The sequence below is a fragment of the Amblyomma americanum genome, chromosome 11 (assembly GCF_052857255.1).
Source record: "Amblyomma americanum isolate KBUSLIRL-KWMA chromosome 11, ASM5285725v1, whole genome shotgun sequence".
In the NCBI taxonomy this organism is placed as follows: domain Eukaryota; kingdom Metazoa; phylum Arthropoda; class Arachnida; order Ixodida; family Ixodidae; genus Amblyomma; species Amblyomma americanum.
The window spans coordinates 58,895,778-58,914,897 of record NC_135507.1 but is presented as its reverse complement, the minus strand read 5'-3'; the positions used below and the strand labels follow the sequence as shown (position 1 = coordinate 58,914,897).

At 45.1% G+C, this 19,120-nt stretch overlaps 2 protein-coding genes across 2 annotated transcripts; both read right to left on the bottom strand.

The window, feature by feature from the left end:
• Positions 1 to 646: 646 nt before the first annotated feature.
• On the bottom strand, positions 647 to 17,573 carry LOC144111225 (uncharacterized). Its single transcript, XM_077644441.1, has 2 exons — positions 9,766 to 17,573; positions 647 to 3,270 (listed from the first exon to the last, which is right to left on the bottom strand). Exons 1-2 carry the CDS (start codon positions 10,271 to 10,273, stop codon positions 3,155 to 3,157), a joined length of 624 nt encoding a protein of 207 aa, XP_077500567.1. The 5' UTR covers positions 10,274 to 17,573; the 3' UTR covers positions 647 to 3,154.
• Positions 15,071 to 16,740, bottom strand: LOC144109657 (uncharacterized). Its single transcript, XM_077642466.1, has 2 exons — positions 16,640 to 16,740; positions 15,071 to 15,599 (listed from the first exon to the last, which is right to left on the bottom strand). The coding sequence occupies exons 1-2, from the start codon at positions 16,738 to 16,740 to the stop codon at positions 15,071 to 15,073; spliced, it is 630 nt and encodes a 209-aa protein (XP_077498592.1).
• Positions 17,574 to 19,120: the final 1,547 nt, after the last annotated feature.

Genomic DNA, 19,120 nt, shown 5'->3' with positions numbered 1-19,120 from the left:
AAATATACTGGCTAGTGAGCGCAGCGCGCGCCTTTCTAATGGGAGGGCGAGGCCCACGCCGCGATGGCAGGGTCTGATGCGTCTCATTTTGTGCAACGATACCACAGTCTGAGATCACTGGCTATGCTACTTTACATCATGAACATCAAGCAGTTCTGCCTGCAAATGGTGAAAGCAGTGGTTTTAGAAGATGGCCCTTCGGTCAGCTTGTGTACTCATTGGTCGCCAGTATTCGTTTCCATGCCTGCAAAATGAAATGGAGCAAAAAGTTGATTACAATAAGAACTGCAAGGCTACAAACCACAGCATTTTGATAAAGTATAAACACCTAATTTTGATGGCAGGTTTTCTTCTCTACACTAATGCAGAAGATACTATCATGCATGAATCCCCACTTATATTTGGCTATGACCGGTAAATAATTTATAATCGAATTGTTCAATCCTGCTTCTTCAGTTTCAACAGCTGAACGACGATTGTGATGTCAACAAGTGCATATTGGTCATGTGCGGCATGACAGAACTGCAATATAATCACTGCTTCTGCATTCGCTGTCATTCCGTCACTTGAGGCAGGCTGGGTTTAGCCTTATAATGAACTAAAACGAGGAGGCAGTGATTTTATTGCAGTTCTTTCGTGCCTCACACGACTGACAAGCAAGAAAAAAGTAAGAACAATACCAATCTTTGCATCGAAACAGCACAGCAGACGGGACCAAGAAAGGAAGACACGCACATGGACGCTATCAACTGAAATTTATTGCCGCAACGTTAATATATAAAACCCATACTTATGATAAAAGCATGAAACATTAAATCTCGGTGACAAGATTCTTCTAATCAGTCATCGAAAAATCTGATTTCTTTTCTTTTCAAGTTAACAGGAGTGCTGATGCACTTCTCCCCTTGTTGACGTATGGCATACACCTCAAAAAGTTCGCGGTCAAGCTGGTTCTTGTATCGTTTAAGAACCTTGTTCCTGTCCAAAGTGGCAGTGCACTGGCATGAGGTCACGTGTTCAGGCAAGTTCTTCCTTGCGCCGTCTTTTATATCTTTATTATGCTCTTTGAGTCTGTCATTCAAACAGCGCCCAGTTTGTCCTATCTATGCCGATCCACACGATAAAGGAATATCGTAGACGACTTCTTTTGTACAGTCAACGAAAGCTTTTTTGTGTTTCTTTCCATACTGTTTTGGCCCCGTATCTGCTCAATTTACCACCTTGCAAAGTTTTCCCAGCTTGTTTGGAGCAGAGAAGACCAACCCGACGTCGGACCGCCCTAAGGCTTTTTTCAGCGGATGACTCACGCTGTGCACCCATCCACCGAGCATCTAGGTTGTTAAACTGGGTGCTGTGCTGTCTTCTTTAGGGCGTGATTAGCCTTCTTAAGAAGAAACACTTAAACGACGCACTACTTTCGTGTCAATGAGAAATTCTGTGCGGCAGTCATGAATGTAGGCAGAGTTTCATTGCCGACTTATTCGTATTTATTTATTTATACTTACTGCAGCCCCACAGGGCCTATTGCAGGAGTAGGGATGCAAGATAGATGGTAAGCAGTTGCGTATATATGTTGATTCATGCATGCGTACATACATAAAAGTACATACAAGATACAATATAAAACGAACAAAGCATAGGTGTTAATCACCTTCAATGGCAGCCAAAAAATATGAAGTGCAAGTGAATGAATTTCATCTGGCAGGCAGTTCCAGCTTTCGATGGTATGTGGGAAGGAGCTGTATTTACATGTATCAGTGCATGCGTAAAGTGGAGAAGTATTTAAACTATGATGGCGCCTAGTTGATAATGGAGTAGAAGAATTAACATGGGTGCTCATTGCCATGAGGTGCAGAGAGCTAATGAGCATGTATATATGCCTGAGGCACCCAGAGTACCTGCGCCTTGAAAGTGGGGTTGGAGATAGTGTGCCGAGACCAGACAAGGGTCAAAATTCTCTGCCGTAGCAACGGCAGATAAAGCGAATTGCCTTCTTTTGGACAGATTTGATTTTCTCGCAGTACAATTGTTGATATGGGTTCCAAACAACAGAGCTGTATTCTATAAGCAGTCAGATTAGTTTTGTAAGCTAAATGTTTTGTATGACTTGGTGCTGTAACGGGCACCATAGATACCTGAGTCTTTGAAGTGCTTTACTGCAAGTTAGATTGATGTGCTTGGACCAAGAAATGTTAGACGTGAAACGCAGTCCGAGGTATCCAGACATATCAATCCTAATTAACCTATTTACAGTGTCCAGTCCGTTGCTACACAGGGTGCCGTGCTATCCTTATTAATGCTCCTACAGCAGATGAACGACTTGCCACTTGCTTATAGGCACCCTGCGCCCGCCAGGTGCCTCCACTGTCCGCGCTGTGTTCAGTGCCACCAGTGGCCAGTTTTCCAGTTCTGTATCCCGAGGGGAACAGCGCTGTTGAGATTCAGACAGCGTGGTCGGGGCCAGAGAAGAGACAAGGAAGATCGGAGAAGGGTTTACCAGAAAGACAAGGAAAACTCTACACAACTATTTACGTAATATACAAATAAGAGCAAATGAGAATGCCTACGACGTCCACTCAAGCGAGCAGGTGTAGACACTAGTGGCAACGCCCATGGCAAGGGGCAGTGCTGATGCTCTCTCACAGCTCGGTAGATGGAAATTGGGATCCGCGAACACTATCCTGTCGACGTCACTAATCATTCTAATTTTATGGCGCCAAAACCACACACACACACACACAAGAGAAGAGCACGGGACAGAGCACACGTGTGTGGTTTGTGTGTGGTTTTGGCGCCTTAAATGTACAAACTAGCCGAACAAGAAGTTCTTTTAAGCCACTAACGCGGTCCGGTCGGTGCCTTCGTGGGAAAGGAATCGTACGCCAATTCCCAGCAGGTGAATGAACGTCCTTGTACTCCCCCACCTGTTGTCCGATATGCGGGACCTCTGTCGAGGTTGCAGCCTCATTTCAATTAACATCCCCAGCACGACCTTTCAACATCTCTCTCTCTCCGGTTATCTAAGGGCGGACTCGGCCACTTGCCGCGGCGGCCACCGCCGTGGTCACCCCGATCAAGGGAATCCGCGTCTTAAGCCACTTAGGCCAGAGTGCATCCGGATCATAACAGAAACTCCTGCAGCCTGACAATACGTTCATAAGATGAACTGCTCCCACACAGCTCGGCTGACTGGACGTGCGAGAATGGGCTTTCGTTCTGCAGTCTTCCGGGGCTCTCCTCCTCTACTGGCGATGTGCAGATCTGGGATCTCTGGAAGGCAAGCCAAATGGAACAAATCGCAAGCTGCATGCAACAAAAGAAAATGCCATCTGAAACCCATTCATCCCACAAGACCAACACCAAAACAAAACTGATTACACATAGACATCCATGTAAGTAAAACCTGAGATGAAGCCAAATATTCCTCAACAAACACAAAATGCGAACCCGATGAAAAGTACACGTTTTCAGGCTTCTCCAAATTGTTGTCATCGTTCATAACACTTCAAGATAGAAGGAAAATTATAATTGTTCTGCAATTGGTCAGAAAGGTTGAAACGATCTCGGATGTCACCCGTGCAATTAGGAATCTAGTGAGAGGTCATACAAAGGCTTCCAATTTTGCCCCAAGCTATTTTTCATACGCAACTAGCACAATTGCGGTTTTCCTTTCCATCTTTTATGACAGTAGATGCTACGTATGACGCCTGTCGTAAATATGCAAAACTTACACTGCAAACAATGCAGAAGCAACAACATACTGCAATACTTAATACATGTGAAAAGGTAGCATCTCTAGGAGCTCTCGCGAGCTACCTTAGCTACAATGTCCAAGAGAGGCTTCGGTTGTGCTTCCGTGTCAGCAGACACTAGCAACTAACAAATACTGCAGGTAACCTTACTTGCAAAGTCACATAACAAAGGTGACAAACTTAAAGCTCACAGTAATCTCGTAGCGCCCACGCAAGGAACTATGCCACATTGCCCCATTATTTATTTCCCTGTACTTCCGCTCGTCAGCACACACTCTCACAATGTGCAGCTAACCCTATGTACAAGTGCATGGTGCAAAGTGAGGCTCCAGCGCAGGAGTTCTTCGAAGGGGTAGCCTGTTCATGAGCCGCACCCTGCACAGTTGCAGGCAGGCTTCAGCAGCCGCGACAAGACAAATACCGAAGGTCTTAACTGCGCATTTACACCTGCGAGCTCCAGACGCCATGCAACAATGATTTGTTCCGCACCCTGGCCGCACGTCACCAACACCTCGGCCGCATGAACACCTTCCTCTCTCGCAGTGGCCTCACCCTTCACATCTAGTCTTTCACGCAGCACCGAGCCAAGTTTCCCACTTGTCTCCCCCAAATTGTCTCGACTGCACTTTACTTTCCGCTGAGCTTAACAACTTCTCTCCTGAGGCATGCTATCCGACCCCATGATTCTAACTACCTGTCACGCAACTTGATCTGAACCACGCTCTTTCACCAACGTTGTGTTCTGGCCCAAGGTTTCAGCGGTGCATTCAAGTGACTCGCTGTCACTCTTTTTACAGCAAAGCGTTGTCTCCAATACTTGGCTACTATTGTTTGCCAGCCGCATCGAAGGAGGGTCTCCTTTGTATCGTTTACTGCACTGGCCTGCAAACTCACTACTCTCTTCTTCAAAGAAAGCATCAGCCCCACTTGTCAAAGCAGCCTCTGCTTTTCCTTTGTTCGCGTTATCAGTGCTCGCTAATGAAGCAGGTCGCTCGACTTTGTTTTTGATGGGGTAGCTGCAACTCTTTTTCTCCGCCTCTAAATCAGCAAATGCTGCCCTGAAATTATATAGCTAACAAGATAATTAACTAACAAGACTAATTAACAAGATAATTAACCAATTGTCGCTAAGGGTAACAGACTGGATCCCAAGAGAAGGCAAGCGTAGTGGGGTGCGGCAGAAAGTTACGTAGGCGGATGAGATTAAGACATTTGCAGGGATAGGGTGGCAGCAGCTGGCACAAGACAGGGTTGCTTGGAGAGATATGAGAGGCCTTTGTACTGCAGTGGGCGTAATCAGGCTGCTGCTGCTGCTGGTGATAATGATATACGTCGCTTAAAATAGCTTTTAAATGTAACTGTAAGGGTATTTTGGTGTCCAAAAGACATCTCATAGAGTTTAGTACAATGTAGACATTACCAGCAATGTCGAATGCCATTTACAAAGAATTTGAGAGGAAAGGCCATTTCTGTAACGAAGAGCTCAGAGGCCAAAATAAAGATGCACCCAATGATTAAAATAAATTTAAATATGCATTAGATTCACAAATAATATTAGTTTTTAGCTTTGCTACCACTGATTGCAAGTTCACCTGGATTCACTGTTCTCAACTGCAGAAAGCCCACTTCCATAAATAAGAGCTCAGCAGCCAGAAAAGAGATGTGCCCAATGATTACAATGAATTTAGATGCACATTAGAGTCGTAAACGGTGAAAGTTTGTAGGTTTGCTACTGCTGATTTGCAAGTTTACCTGAGTTTACTATTCTCACCATACTGCCTAATACAGAGTGGACATCAACTTTTCTGAATATAGTTACACAAATAAAACAAACTGAGAAGACAAAAATAACGTGGTTTTTAAATTTTGCAAATACTCCGCAAAGCATGCTGAAACATCAAGAGATACACAGTACTTCACACAAAACAGTCCTTTTCGTCTGCCCAAAGTCTGTCTTTGCTATGTTGATCAGCCATTGTTTCATAAGCAGCTCTTCGAGTTTCCCTCGAGGAATGCAAAATTATAAGTTAATCTTTTTTCCAGCCAGCTTTAACATTGATATACGCAGCCGCACCACATCACGCAATGTGGCGTGTGCCAGCGGACACTGCATGATGCAGGCTAATCTCGATACGGTGAAACTAAAAAGCAAACAAAACAAGTTTTTGCACCTCACGGTGACACGGTGACCACGTCAAGGAGCATTCTGGTGCCCAGCAGCCAATGAGTGGGCAGAAAAACCTGCCCCCATTCTCTTTGAGGAGGTCAGCAATAGGAAAGTGAGGAGGAAGACGCTGGGCGGGGGAAATCCAGGGGACACGTGGGGCAAAGATTTTACAATTTTGCACTTTACGTGTGCTGTACCAATTTGGAAACATGCAATCCAAGCCTGATACCATGACCGTTTGGAATATTGTGTTCTTCCTATGTTTAGCAGAAATTAACACTAAGGATATGATGTCAATTGAGAGCAAAACGAACATTTGTTGCTCTCGACTGCTGTCCAGCAACACAGAGTATTAGGTTATATGTAGTTATTAGGAATCAGCTTACATAATTTCCATGCAAAAAGTGCATGCTTGTATCGACGATGTTGTGAGACACGAGTTAATTAAATGTTATCTTGATTAATTATGGCAATTGTATCCTTTAACCTATAGCTTTCACGATTTAGCTTTCGTGCTATATTTGTGAAGCCATGTGGTCTTCAACAGCGGTCAACATCTCATTGAGATTTCACTTTTCTTTCTGGCATGCTCTCAATGAATTTTGCATGACTATTTTTGAAAAGCTAAAGGGAAGAATGATGTAGCATCAAGTACTGAGGACAATGAGAGAGTACACACACACAAAAACGCCAACTTTATAAACATTGTTTGGCTGCCACTACGCCCAATTATATACAAGGCAACACGCCCCACACACGTGTCCACTCCTGCTGTCCTCGTTACTTGATGCTGCGCCATTCTTCCCTTTAGTATGTCTGACCAACATGCCCAATCCTATGCGCTTCTTAATTTATTTTCTACAATATTATACCACCCCTAACTGGTTATTGAATAGGCATACAAATTTGTGCTTAGTAGTGTAAAGCCGGCATTTATTGCTCGATAGATTTTTATGTACAGCTGAGTACCATTCCTTATGCACTCCTTAGCTGAGTACCTTTTCATGCAGGTGTCTCTAATTACAACAATATTACTCTTTTTCAACCATCAAGAACATGTGGATGCCAAACTAAACTAGCAACACCACCTAAATAATGCTGCCACCCCATGGAGGTGTATGATTTTAACCTTCTGCATGCAATGTGTACGGGATATTTCACTGGAATTCTCCATCAGTTTATTGCTTGTTCCTTGCATGTCACATGAGGTTGTGGTAGAAAGACTCACTTTCCTCAGGAAAAGAAAGTGAAGAGGATTTTCAATAAACACCTCTCATTTGTGAGGAGATGAAAGAAAAGAGAGAAAACAAGAGACCGATAATTTTATAGAACTGCTGGGATAATAGTATTCATAACTATATATGTATATATATGGCCGCCGTAGTGGCTCAGTGGTTATGGCGCTCAGCTGCTGACCCATAAGACGCGGGTTCGATTCCGGCCAAAATAGTCAAATTTCGTGGAGGCAAAATTCTAAAGGCCTGTGTACTGTGAAATGTTAGTACACAGAACCCCAGGCAGTCGAAATTTCCGGAGTCCTCCACTATAGCATCCCTCATAGCCTGAGTCGCTTTGGAACGTTAAACCCCATAGATATATATATATATATATATATATATATATATATATATATATATATATATATATATATATAAAGGTAATTAAAACAGGTTTAAAAGCTCTGCTGTTCACACAGTGCAGCCATCTCAAATAGTGATGAACCAACCTGCCCAATCTGCATTTCTGTTTTAGAAAACTGAAATATTCCATGTGAAGACAAAGACGACGAATGTGCAGACGTGCGCACACAAATAATCCGAAGTGTTCTGGATCCATAAAGGAAATGCTTGCCTTCATATCCCATCAATAAGCGTAGGAGTGCCTGGTTTTGTTTTCTAAAATTTCTTTGGTCCGTCGCTCTTTGCAACATATGTGCTCCATCTGGAATGGCTGAATTAATGATTTTTATCTGTTTTTAGTTTATCTCTGTATTCTAGTGCCATTACTTTCAGCCCATGAATTTAAAAACACTATAAATAGAGCGACCAGTTGTCTTTCGGCATATGTCTATGCCTTGTCCGCGCTGTGCTTGCGCTGCCACCATGTGTAAAAGCAGTCACCTCGCTGCAGTGCTCACACATGTGTGGATGCTCACCCGTGTGGGTACGAAGATGGTGCATCAAGGTGCAGTTGAGAGCAAAGCTGCCAACAGCTTCAGCTTTTTGTGGGCACTATATCCTTGTACTTTGCATGGATGAGAAAAATTTTATTGATTTGATTACAAATCTCGGAAACTGTTACAGCACACAATTACAACTGATAAACCACTCCCAAGCAGCAAGTAAACCATCTGTGACCTCATCAACATCATGAAAAAAAAGATATAATATTGAACCGCAAATCTGAGAGCGCAATGGAATACTGGCTACACGTGGGGTTCATCTGAAAACAAAGAGACGTCAACCAGTAGAATGAATCTTCGCTGTTAACAAGGACCCTGTGCTGGGAGCAGAAACGTCAAGTAAGACCTTTCTGCTTGGCGCCTCTGTTTTCAAAGTATTAATGCTCACAACACATAGCTGAATCTAAAGATGGAGTAGATGTTTCTTGAACCTCACTGGTTTTTACCAAATGCAACTCCACAATTTGTTTATCAAATGAAATAACTTTTTATGACAATGGCGCCTTGAGAAATAGTCACAAAACCACGTTCACTTCAGCTTCCGTAAAGAAAGCATATATACAGTGGCTTGATATAGAAATCCTTAAATACCCCAAAACTGCCACTGTAAAATGTAATGAAAACAACTGCTGTTGAGACAGTGAGGTGATTGTTTGCCTCCAAATCTATAAAGCATGTTTGTCAAGACTGACAATGCAAATTGTAATAAAAATACACCACATGCAACGATAGCAGATTATTCAACACCAGATAATGCACAGGAGTCTAGTGCAATAAAGCCTCGATTTTTTTTAAAACTTAAATCAAGAAAAAACTCTAGAAACCTGCAAACAAAAGCGAGCAATGTTTATCATCCAGCAGCTAAGCTTGGTTTCTTTGCTCTTGAGTCCCAATAATACAGCCACAACACAAGCATGGATGGAAAAATGAAACAGCATGCTTCTCTGGTGGCATTACATTCGCAAAAGAACGCAGAACTGCTTTGACGTAAGTAAGTCAATTTGCTAGCTAGTGCCAAACACTGCAGCCACAATTCATGCACATCATTCAATGCGCTGAAACTAATAAAATGACGACATGATCATATCGACACATGGCACGATTTCAGTCTCATTCATGACAGTACCAGCTTGGTATGTTCAGGTTTCTTATGGAGGAGTGAAAGAAACCTAAGGTTTGCCCTGTGTGGATGTACTTTGAAGGCATGTAAACTTGCCATTGTTTCTCAAGAAGGCAAATTAAAAAGTGAGACAAGTTCGCTAGAAATGGTTTTAACATCTAATGCTGAGAAAAGCTATCAAAACTTTGAGGAACTGTGGTTTTTAACGTGTGTTTGTTATTTTTATGGCGTTTCAAATGCTCTTTTTCTTTAAACGTCATTGTGCAGAACTGACACTGATAAGGTCTTTCACTCTTATGGGCTCGCACATGCTTAGCAAGGACTGTACGCTGTGTAAAGACCATGGGGCAGAGCTGGCACTGGAATGGTCTCTCACCCGTGTGGGTTCGAAGGTGTACCACCAATGTATCCTTTTGAGCAAAGCTGTTCCCACAGTGGTCACAGTTGTATGGACGCTCACCCGTGTGGGTACGAAGGTGTTGCACCAGGCTGGACTTATGAGCAAAGCTGCTGTTACAGTGGTCACATTTATATGGACGCTCACCAGTATGGGTGCGAAGGTGTCGGTCCAGCTGGCCCTTTCGAGCAAAGTTGCTGTCACAGTGGTCACACCTGTATGGACGCTCGCCCGTGTGGGTACGAAGGTGGCCTATCAGGATGCTCTTGAGAGCAAAGCTGCTTTCACAGTGGTCACACTTGTATGGACGCTCACTTGTGTGGGTGTGAAGGTGTCTGCTCAGGTTGGACCTTTGAGTAAAGCTGCTCTCACAGTGGTCACACTTGTATGGACGCTCACCCGTATGGGTGCGAAGGTGTTCCTCCAGGTGGCGCTTTCGAGAAAAGCTGCTGTCACAGTGGTCACACTTGTATGGACGCCCACCAGTGTTCGTATGTGGGTGGTCCATCAGGGTGACCTTTTGAGCAAAGCTGCTTGCGTAATGGTTACACTTGGAGGGACAGTCATCCGATTGGGTGGGAAGGTGCTGCTCTTGGCGGTTTTTCTTCGTGAAGCTCCGATTGCAGTGGGGGGACTGGTGCAGCTGCTGACTCATGTTCTCCCCAGACAGCACTCCGAGCTTGGGATCAGCTGTGACCAGGCCTGCACCAAGAAAGGCGGGGTGGTTCCAGGTCAATACGAGACCATGCGTGTTATAACTAATTTGGCAATATTACACATTCAACTAAGTTTTTTTTCAAGGTCAATGGGTTGACCATAAAAACAAAATAGAGTGTTTAAATCAAACTTCCTCCTATTTATTAATTGCCATGAAGATGGAGGGAGAATATTTTAACTTTCAAACAATTACTCAGAGCAATGAGCATACTCTGTAGCCAACTTAAGAGTGGCAGCAACTTAGACAAAGTGCTCGTATAATGCCTGGGTTCATGGAGGAGATCTTCCAAACCTGCCCAAGCGTTTTTCACAAATAATGTAATGTCTATGAGCTTTCATCAGTGACACAGTACACCGGCAATGAGTCTTCTTTCTGGCTATTAAAGCAAAGTAAAAAGTTATGAAGGCGAAACTCCTCTAATAAATCTAGCATAAAGAGGCCTGGTGGTCTGATGAAATAAATCCAGAACGGAAACGCTCACGGTAAAAACCACAAGAAAAAAACCAATTCTGTCAGCAGTGTCACCAATATGAAACAGCACTAAAGATAACCATGAATCATTAATAGCAAGTCACAATGAACCATATTAGATAAGTATTTCCCAACAGCAAATAGGATCAGAAGTACAAGCAATAGAAGCTCCTGCAAACATCAGATAAAACAGTAGTGATTAAATTCGCCCCACTTCATCTGAAAGCACGCCAAAAGGTATTACTATTGCTGTGTGGAGCTCACATTATCAAGTTGTACGCAGAAGCATACAGAAAACAATAAGCCATGAAATAATGAGACACAAAAGCTCAAAAGGGTGACAGAACCACAATGGAAACTGAAGAGCTAAACTGGTAAGACTACAGCACAAAAAGCAAGACAGAGTATGATGCATAAAAGGCACAGCCACACAAACACATGCACTTTTTCTACTGCAGCTTTTTTACTGTGTGCACTCTAGCTTGTGTCTGTAACTTGTGCTGTAGTCTGCTGAATCCAAAGGTTTTCTCAGCAATTATGCACAATTCCACCTGTGAAAAGTTTCATGATATCCGTTGTTAACGTTGAAATGACAGTTGGTTGGTTTATATGGTTTAACATCGCACAGCAACTCAGGCTATGAGGGATGCCTTAGTGGAGGGATCCAGGTAATTTTAACAAACTGGGGTTCTTCAAAATGTATTGACATCATACATTACATGGCCTCCTAGCATTTTGCTTCCATCAAAATGAGACCACAGAAGCTGGGATTGAACCCGTGTCTTTTGAGTCAGCAGTCGAGCACCCTAACCACTGAGACACCATGGCTGGTTGCTGAAACAATGAGGTAGTGCTCCAGGCGTTAACAAGGCAGGGTCTGATGCGTCTCATTTTGTGCAACGATACCACAGTCTGAGATCACTGGCTATGCTACTTTACATCATGAACATCAAGCAGTTCTGCCTGCAAATGGTGAAAGCAGTGGTTTTAGAAGATGGTCCTTCGGTCAGCTTGTGTACTCATTGGTCGCCAGTATTCGTTTCCATGCCTGCAAAATGAAATGGAGCCAAAAGTTGATTACAATAAGAACTGCAAGGCTACAAACCACAGCATTTTGTTAAAGTATAAACACCTAATTTTGATGGCAGGTTTTCTTCTCTACAGTAATGCAGAAGATACTATCATGCATGAATCCCCACTTATATTTGGCCATGACCAGTAAATAATGTATAATCGAATTGTTCAATCCTGCTTCTTCAGTTTCTACTGCTGAACAATTACAGTGATATCAACGCGTGCATATAGGTCACGTGCGACATGACAAAACTGCAATATAATCGCCGCTTCTGCATTCGTTGTCATTCCATCACTTGAAGCAAGCTGGGTTTAGCATTATCGTGAATTAAAATGAGGAAGCAGTGATTTTACCGCAGTTCTTTCGTGCCTTACATGACTCATAAGCAAGAAAAAAGAAAGAATACCAATCTTAGAATAAAGTAACTGCCCAAGCTCCTTTAACAACCATCCAATATCTGCGACAAGCATCCCCTCAAAGCTGCTTGAACGTATAACATGAAGCCTTATGGCACACGTTGAGGCAATTAATTTTTATACTCAAAGCACAGTTTTACACAGCTATTCAACAGCATGGGCTACAAAACACAGACAACATGATCAAATGAAGGCAACTGCATAATCACTTATTACTGAGTTTTGAGGCCTTAAAGCAATACAATAATTGTTAATAGGGATGAAACACTTCTGGGGAAGGCCTATGCAATTTATGTGCACTGTAGTAGGGTGAAACTTATAGATATGTTACCTACAGGGTGCCGCATTACTCCACTGACCGATCCCAATATTAAATAAAATTAGCCATCTAATGTTGTACTGTGTTGAACAATTAAGAGGCATCAAAACTTTTGAGCTCATAATAAAATCGAATGATTAGCTTTCTTAATTAAACACTTTAACAACAGACTACTTCACAGAGAAATTCTGTCCAGCGGTCATAAATGTGACCAATTGCACTGAAGGCATAGTGTTATCCAAACATACCAGTCATAATTCATCGCTTCCAAGCGTTCCATCCACTGTTACACAGCATGCCGCACTGTTCTTTTATTGTATGATTAGCCTTCTCAACAAGAAAATCTTTTGTGGTGGAGTTGAGGTATCGATGCCAGAATGAAGAAAGACGCGATGTTCCATGGGCGCAAGGCGTGCCACCAAATCCCCTGTTTATTCCAACCAACGATGTATATATACAGATGAATGTAGATGGTGCTCGAGATACGTACTAACAGTAGCGCCCTCTATACACAACATCTTTCCTCCCCGAAATGACAAGAAAAATAAATGCAAGCTAAAAGTCCCACACTGTTTCAGGCAAGCACAAAAAAAAAATAAGACACAACAAGCAATTTAGGTTACATAGTCCTGGTACCACACGGGCACTGTCCTTTGCCGCTGAGATTACGTGGCACTTTCACAGCCACATTTTCCCTCCGTAAAGTGTTTCCTTGCTGTTGGCTATGTTCTGTCTGCTGCCCGTTATGCATTTCACATTCTGTACCAACGATTGATGTAGCTTCCTGATGCCTTGATTCAACCTGCATTGCATCTGTTACCATCTCACGACAATCATCAGCCGCTGTTGTTGTGTCTGCTGCCATCAAGGTCGTGTTCCCAGTACCTGCAGAAGACTCAAAGTAGGACAGATCCGTCTCCAGATCAACCGCTCTTCCATGATGCCCCTTCACCTTCTCAACTAACATCGGTGCATCTTGCTGACCTCACCGGGCAACTACCGTCAACTTTGACGCATTCCATTTCTTTCAGTCTGCTAGTAAAAATGAATTCCTACCTATACGCTTCTTCACCTCCTATGGCAAGGAAAACTTCTGCTCGCCTTTCATGCCAGTATCCCTCCGTATCTTCACAAAGTCCACTGTGTTGACGGTGGAATCTATGGCACCCCGTTTTGCATCCGTGTAGCTTTTCCCTCGATGCTGGTTCTTGACCCACTGTCGCAAGTCTGCCATGTGCGCCACTGGCTCATCGAAGAATCCTCCTCCTGGGAGGCCAGCAACATCCAACCGAGTTCGAGGTCGCCTTCCGTGTAGCAAGAACGCTGGAGACAACCCTGTTGTAGCATGTGGCGTAGCCCTGTAGATGCTCAGGTATTCCTGGATAGCTTCCTTCAATGGCCTGCGCTCCACTGACGCAGCTTGTATGTACCCCTTCAGAACACAATTGAACCGTTCGACCTGGCCATTGCACTGCAGGTAATACAACGATGTCACATAATGCTCAATGCCCTTATCCTGCAAAAATTCCTGAAAATATGTGGAGATAAATTGACGTCCATTGTCTGGGTACCCTTCCCGTGCAGAAAGCTCTAGCAAGACTGACTACTGACTGTGCAGTTATAGATGAAACAAAAAAACTTCAGGCCACTTGCTGTGATAATCCACGACTGTTACTGCAAACCTGCAGTCGGGCGGTGCTCGTTCCATAGGGCCCACAATATCTATTCCCATCTTATCCCATGGCTTCTCTGGCCATGGTACTGGCTGCAGGGGGGCTGTCATAGTTTTTGCAGACTTTTCTGCCGCTTTACAAACTGCACAGCTTCTGATGGCGTTTTCCACATCGTCATTCATTCTAGGCCACCAGTACAACTCTCTCAGCCGCTGCTTTGTCCTGACAATGCCCGGATGAGATATGTAAGCAATTGCAACAAACTTGGATACGAGATCCACTGGAGGCACTATTCGCTCCGCCCGAAGCAGCAATCCCTCCGCAACAGAACGTTCATCCCGAATGCGTGTGAACAGTAAGAGCTTTCCTGTGAGCTCCTTGTTTTCTGGCCACCCAGACATGATGTACTGCATCACCTCCTACAACACTGGGACATTATCTGTTGCTTCCTGTAGTTGACTTTTCGTAACCACACTCGACACCACAGAGACTACCTTCTCCAAATGCTCACATTCCACAGACGGCACAGGCAACCGAGACAGTGCATCCGCCACCACATTGGTTTCTCTCTTTGTATACTGTACAGTAAAGCTGTACTGCATGAGCCTTGCACACCACCTTTCTATTCAAAGCGGGTGCCGTCCTGTGCCACTACTGGATAGCAAAGTCACCAGTGCCTGATGGTCGGTCCTTAGAATGAACTTTCGGCCCCACAAATATACATGCCAGTACTCGCAAGCCCATAGGCATGCCAATGCTTCCCGTTTTCCTGTAGAATGCCTATGCTCTTGTGATGTCAAAGTCATGGATGCAAATGCCACTGTGTGCCACTGTGCGCGACTCCCCATCAACGACTTGTTGCAACACAGCCCCTAGCCCATGGGACGAGGCATCAGCAGTCACCTTTACAGGTAGCGCCCTGTCAAACATGGCCACGGCCCCGCACGATGCCAGCAGCGCCTTGGCCTTGCAGAAACTGTCCTCGGCGCTCCAGTCCCAACAGAAATCCTGGCCCTTGCGAAGAAGACACCGTAATGGCTCCACTTCCTCTGCATAGTGCGGAATAAAACGAGAATAATACTCCAGAAGTTCCAAAAAAGAACGGAGACCAACCACATCAGTCGGTGGCTGTGCACAAAGAATTGCGTCAACTTTCGACTTCAGGGGCCTAAGCCCTTTAGCACTGACATGGTGGCCCAAGAATGATAGTTCTTGCACCTCAAACGCACATTTCTTGTTTAGCTGCAGGCCAGCCTTAGCAATCCGTCGCAAAACCTCACGCAAGTGGTCCAGCTGTTCCCTCTTTGTCCTGCCGAAAACAATGATAGCCCTTCAAAACCTGCATCATCCACTGAAATGTAGCCGGGGCAGAGGCGAGGCCAAAACATACTCTGCGGAAAAGGAACAGTCCTTCATGCGTCACGAACGTTATTTCTCGACTGCCTTCAGCCAACTCCATTTGGTAGTACGCGGATGCCAATTCCAATTTTCAAAACCATGCTGCCCCATTCAGATCATTCAAGAGTTCTTCAATATGAGATAGTGGAAACCCATCAGCCACTACTGCTTTGTTTGCTTCCCGCAAATCTACGCACAGGCAGATCCGTCCATTCTTTGTTTTCACAACCGTCGACACCCACTCCGAGGCATTCACACGCTCAATGATGCCTTCCTGTTCCAACCTTGCTAGCTCATTAGAAACTTGCTCTCATAGTGACAAAGGCAGGTGCTGAACTTTCGCTCTCACGGGCTTCACATTGGCGCGCAGCTTCACTTCATGTACTATGTTTTTCGCCAACCCTAATTTGTCGGCAAAAAGAAAAGAGAACTCGCATAGTTCGGGGGGTAGTGACTTGGTGCTCGCCGTTGTCCGCAGACATGCCAACGACGCTCCATCAATGCGTAACCGTAGCTGTTGCACTGCGTCCAAACCCAATAACGCCATGCCCTGTGGAACAACGTGGAACCGAAGGTTGGCCGACACACTCCCATGCCTAGTTTTGGCCACAAAGCAACCGATGACCGGAATTCTTTTGCCAGAGAAGTCCCGCAGCGTCGCTACAGCAGGACCCAAAGCAAATCGGCAGGCGAACTTTTCTTGATATACATGATGTGGTAAAATGGACAGAGCTGAGCCATTGTCTATCAGCAGCTGAACTGGTTCGTCCTCGACGCACACATCTGTGACCAAGGTGCCCCGTTTCGCCTGCGTCACTGTCAGCACGCCCAACACCTCCGTGTAGTCTTCATCTCGAATAGCTCGCACTTCTGCTTCTAAGCGGCCTTCACATACTACTTGGAAATGCCTAATCTTGTGGCACCTTGCACAACGCTTCCCACGCGCCTTACATTCCTGCAAGTTGGCCAGGTGTCCTGCTGAGCCGCACCGGTAGCACCTGCGCACCAGACCTGACGAGGAACCCGAGGAACCGCCCCTCAGCGGTTGACATTTTGCCTCCGTCACTCACTGGACATGGGAAGCCTCATAACCGTCCTCATACAGTCGGACGCCGTCTCATGACTCTTCATACGCCCGCAGAATGTAGACTGCCTCATCCAGCGTAAGTTTCGACCCTTTAAACAACAGCTTCTGTCGCAATTCGAATGCCATCGACATACATGTCATGCAAAGCTGCCTCAAGAATGTCGTCGAAGTCGCAGGTCTTCGCCAATTGTCGCAGAGCTGCGACGTAGTCGCGTATCGGTTCATCTGGGAGCGGCCGTCGCAGCGAGAACCTGCGACGCTCATCGAGGACGTTCACAGTACTTGCGAAATGGCGTTCCAGCAGGCCGAGTGCTTCATCATAAACGTTCGCAGTAGCACTCGCTTGCTCTGACTTCTGGCCGAGCAAATCCGATGCGGCGCTCGCAGTCTTCGGTTCCGGAGTCAGCGTGCGGAAAACCCGACGACCCTCAACTCCTAGACATTGTAGCAGGATGGCCCTCTTCCAAACCTGTGACTTCTCGTCCAGTCCTGTTGCTTGCAGAAAATTCGCGAAGTCCTCCTTCCACTGGTGCCAAGGTACAGGCGGTTGTCCAGGCACTTCCGGAAAAAGGGCCACTGGCGGTAGCTCAAATGAATCCATCACGCCTGACACGCCTCCTGCGCGTGACTGCCCGCAGTGCTAGAGTAAAGATGCGCAAATGTGAAGCCACCGGCTGTCGACTGCGCCAGTATCTGGTGGCGTCGAGGTATCAACGCCAGAGTGAAAAAAGACGCGATATTCCATGGGCGGCGGCGTGCCACCAAATCCCCCGTTTATTCCAACCAACGATGTATATATACAGATGAATGTAGATGGTGCTCGTGATGGATGGATGGATGGATACGGCTGAACCCTTTACATCGGACGGTGGCTCAAGCCACCTAGCCATGTCTTGTGAAATTTTACTCCTGCCTTGCTTTTAGCCACCAATCAGATAGCCTTCGCTTGGTTACTTCTAACCTCTTAAAATCCACTTTCCCCTCACTATCCCTAAACCCCAATGCCTTGGGTAAGTCAGCCCCGCTGCCTTCCACTGTAGGGTGAAGCCCTTTACAGAAAAGTATCAAGTGTTCAGCCGTTTCCTCCTCCTCTCCGCACGTAATGCACAAAGTGTCTATCTCCTGGTACCTGACTCTATACGTCTTAGTCCGCAAAACTCCAGTCCTGGCCTCAAACAGCAAAGAACTTCCCCTACAATTATCATAGATATTTTCTTTGACAATTTCCTGTTTAAAGGTCCGGTATGTTTCCAGTGCCGATTTCGTCAGCATCCCTGTTTTCCACAACGCTCTCTCTGTTCCTTTAACCTTTTTCTTAACCGATAAATGCTGATTTGCCCCCTTACTGCTGTCCAGATATTTGCTTGTCAATTTTCTAGTTCGCTTTCTCCATTTCGTGTCAACATTCTTTATATACAGGTATCTGAAAACTTTCCTAGCCCACCGCTTTTCCTCCATCCTTCTCAATCGTTCCTCAAATGCTATCTTACTGCTAGCCTCTCTGCTCTCGAAAGACGCCCATCCCATATCCCCCTGTACCCCCTGATTTGGTGTATTGCCATGTGCTCCCAAAGCTAACCTCCCTACTCCCCGTTGCCTAATTTCCAGCCTTGCTTGAACATCTGGCCTCATACACAGGACCGCATTCCCGAAGGTCAGGCTAGGGACCATCACCCCTTTCCAGATCCCTCTTACCACCTCATACCTATTGTAATTCCACAGTGCCCTATTTTTCATGACAGCTGCATTCCTACTAGCTTTATTCATTACATATTTTTCATGCTCTGTCAGATACTCAGCACTGTTATTTATCCACACCCCAAGATACTTGTACTCATTCACTACTTTTAGCACGAACTCCTGTATTCTATGCTCGCCGCCCTCTTCATTAAATATCATGACTGCAGATTTTTCCTTACTATACTTGAAGCCTAATCTATCTCCCTCTGTACTGCATATGTCTAACAACTTCTGCAGGTCTTCCTTGTTGTCAGCCATTATCACTACCCAGTCAAAAAAAACCATTGGATTCCAGTTGGAAATTACCAATTGGAAATTTCCAAATGTGTTTTCGACACCATTGGAAAATACCAATTGGACTATTCCAATTGGCCGAAACCAACTGGAATATTCCAGTTGGCCGAAACCATTGGACTATTCCAGTTGGCCGAAATTAATTGGACTATTCCAGTTGGCCGAAACCAATTGGACTATTCCAGTTGGGCAAAACCAATTGGACTATTCCAAATGGTAGACACCAACTGGTCCACTCTATGGCCAATACTCACTGGGCTGCTCTGATTGTCGGGCACCAGATGGCTATTAAACAGTCATGAGGCAAGCAG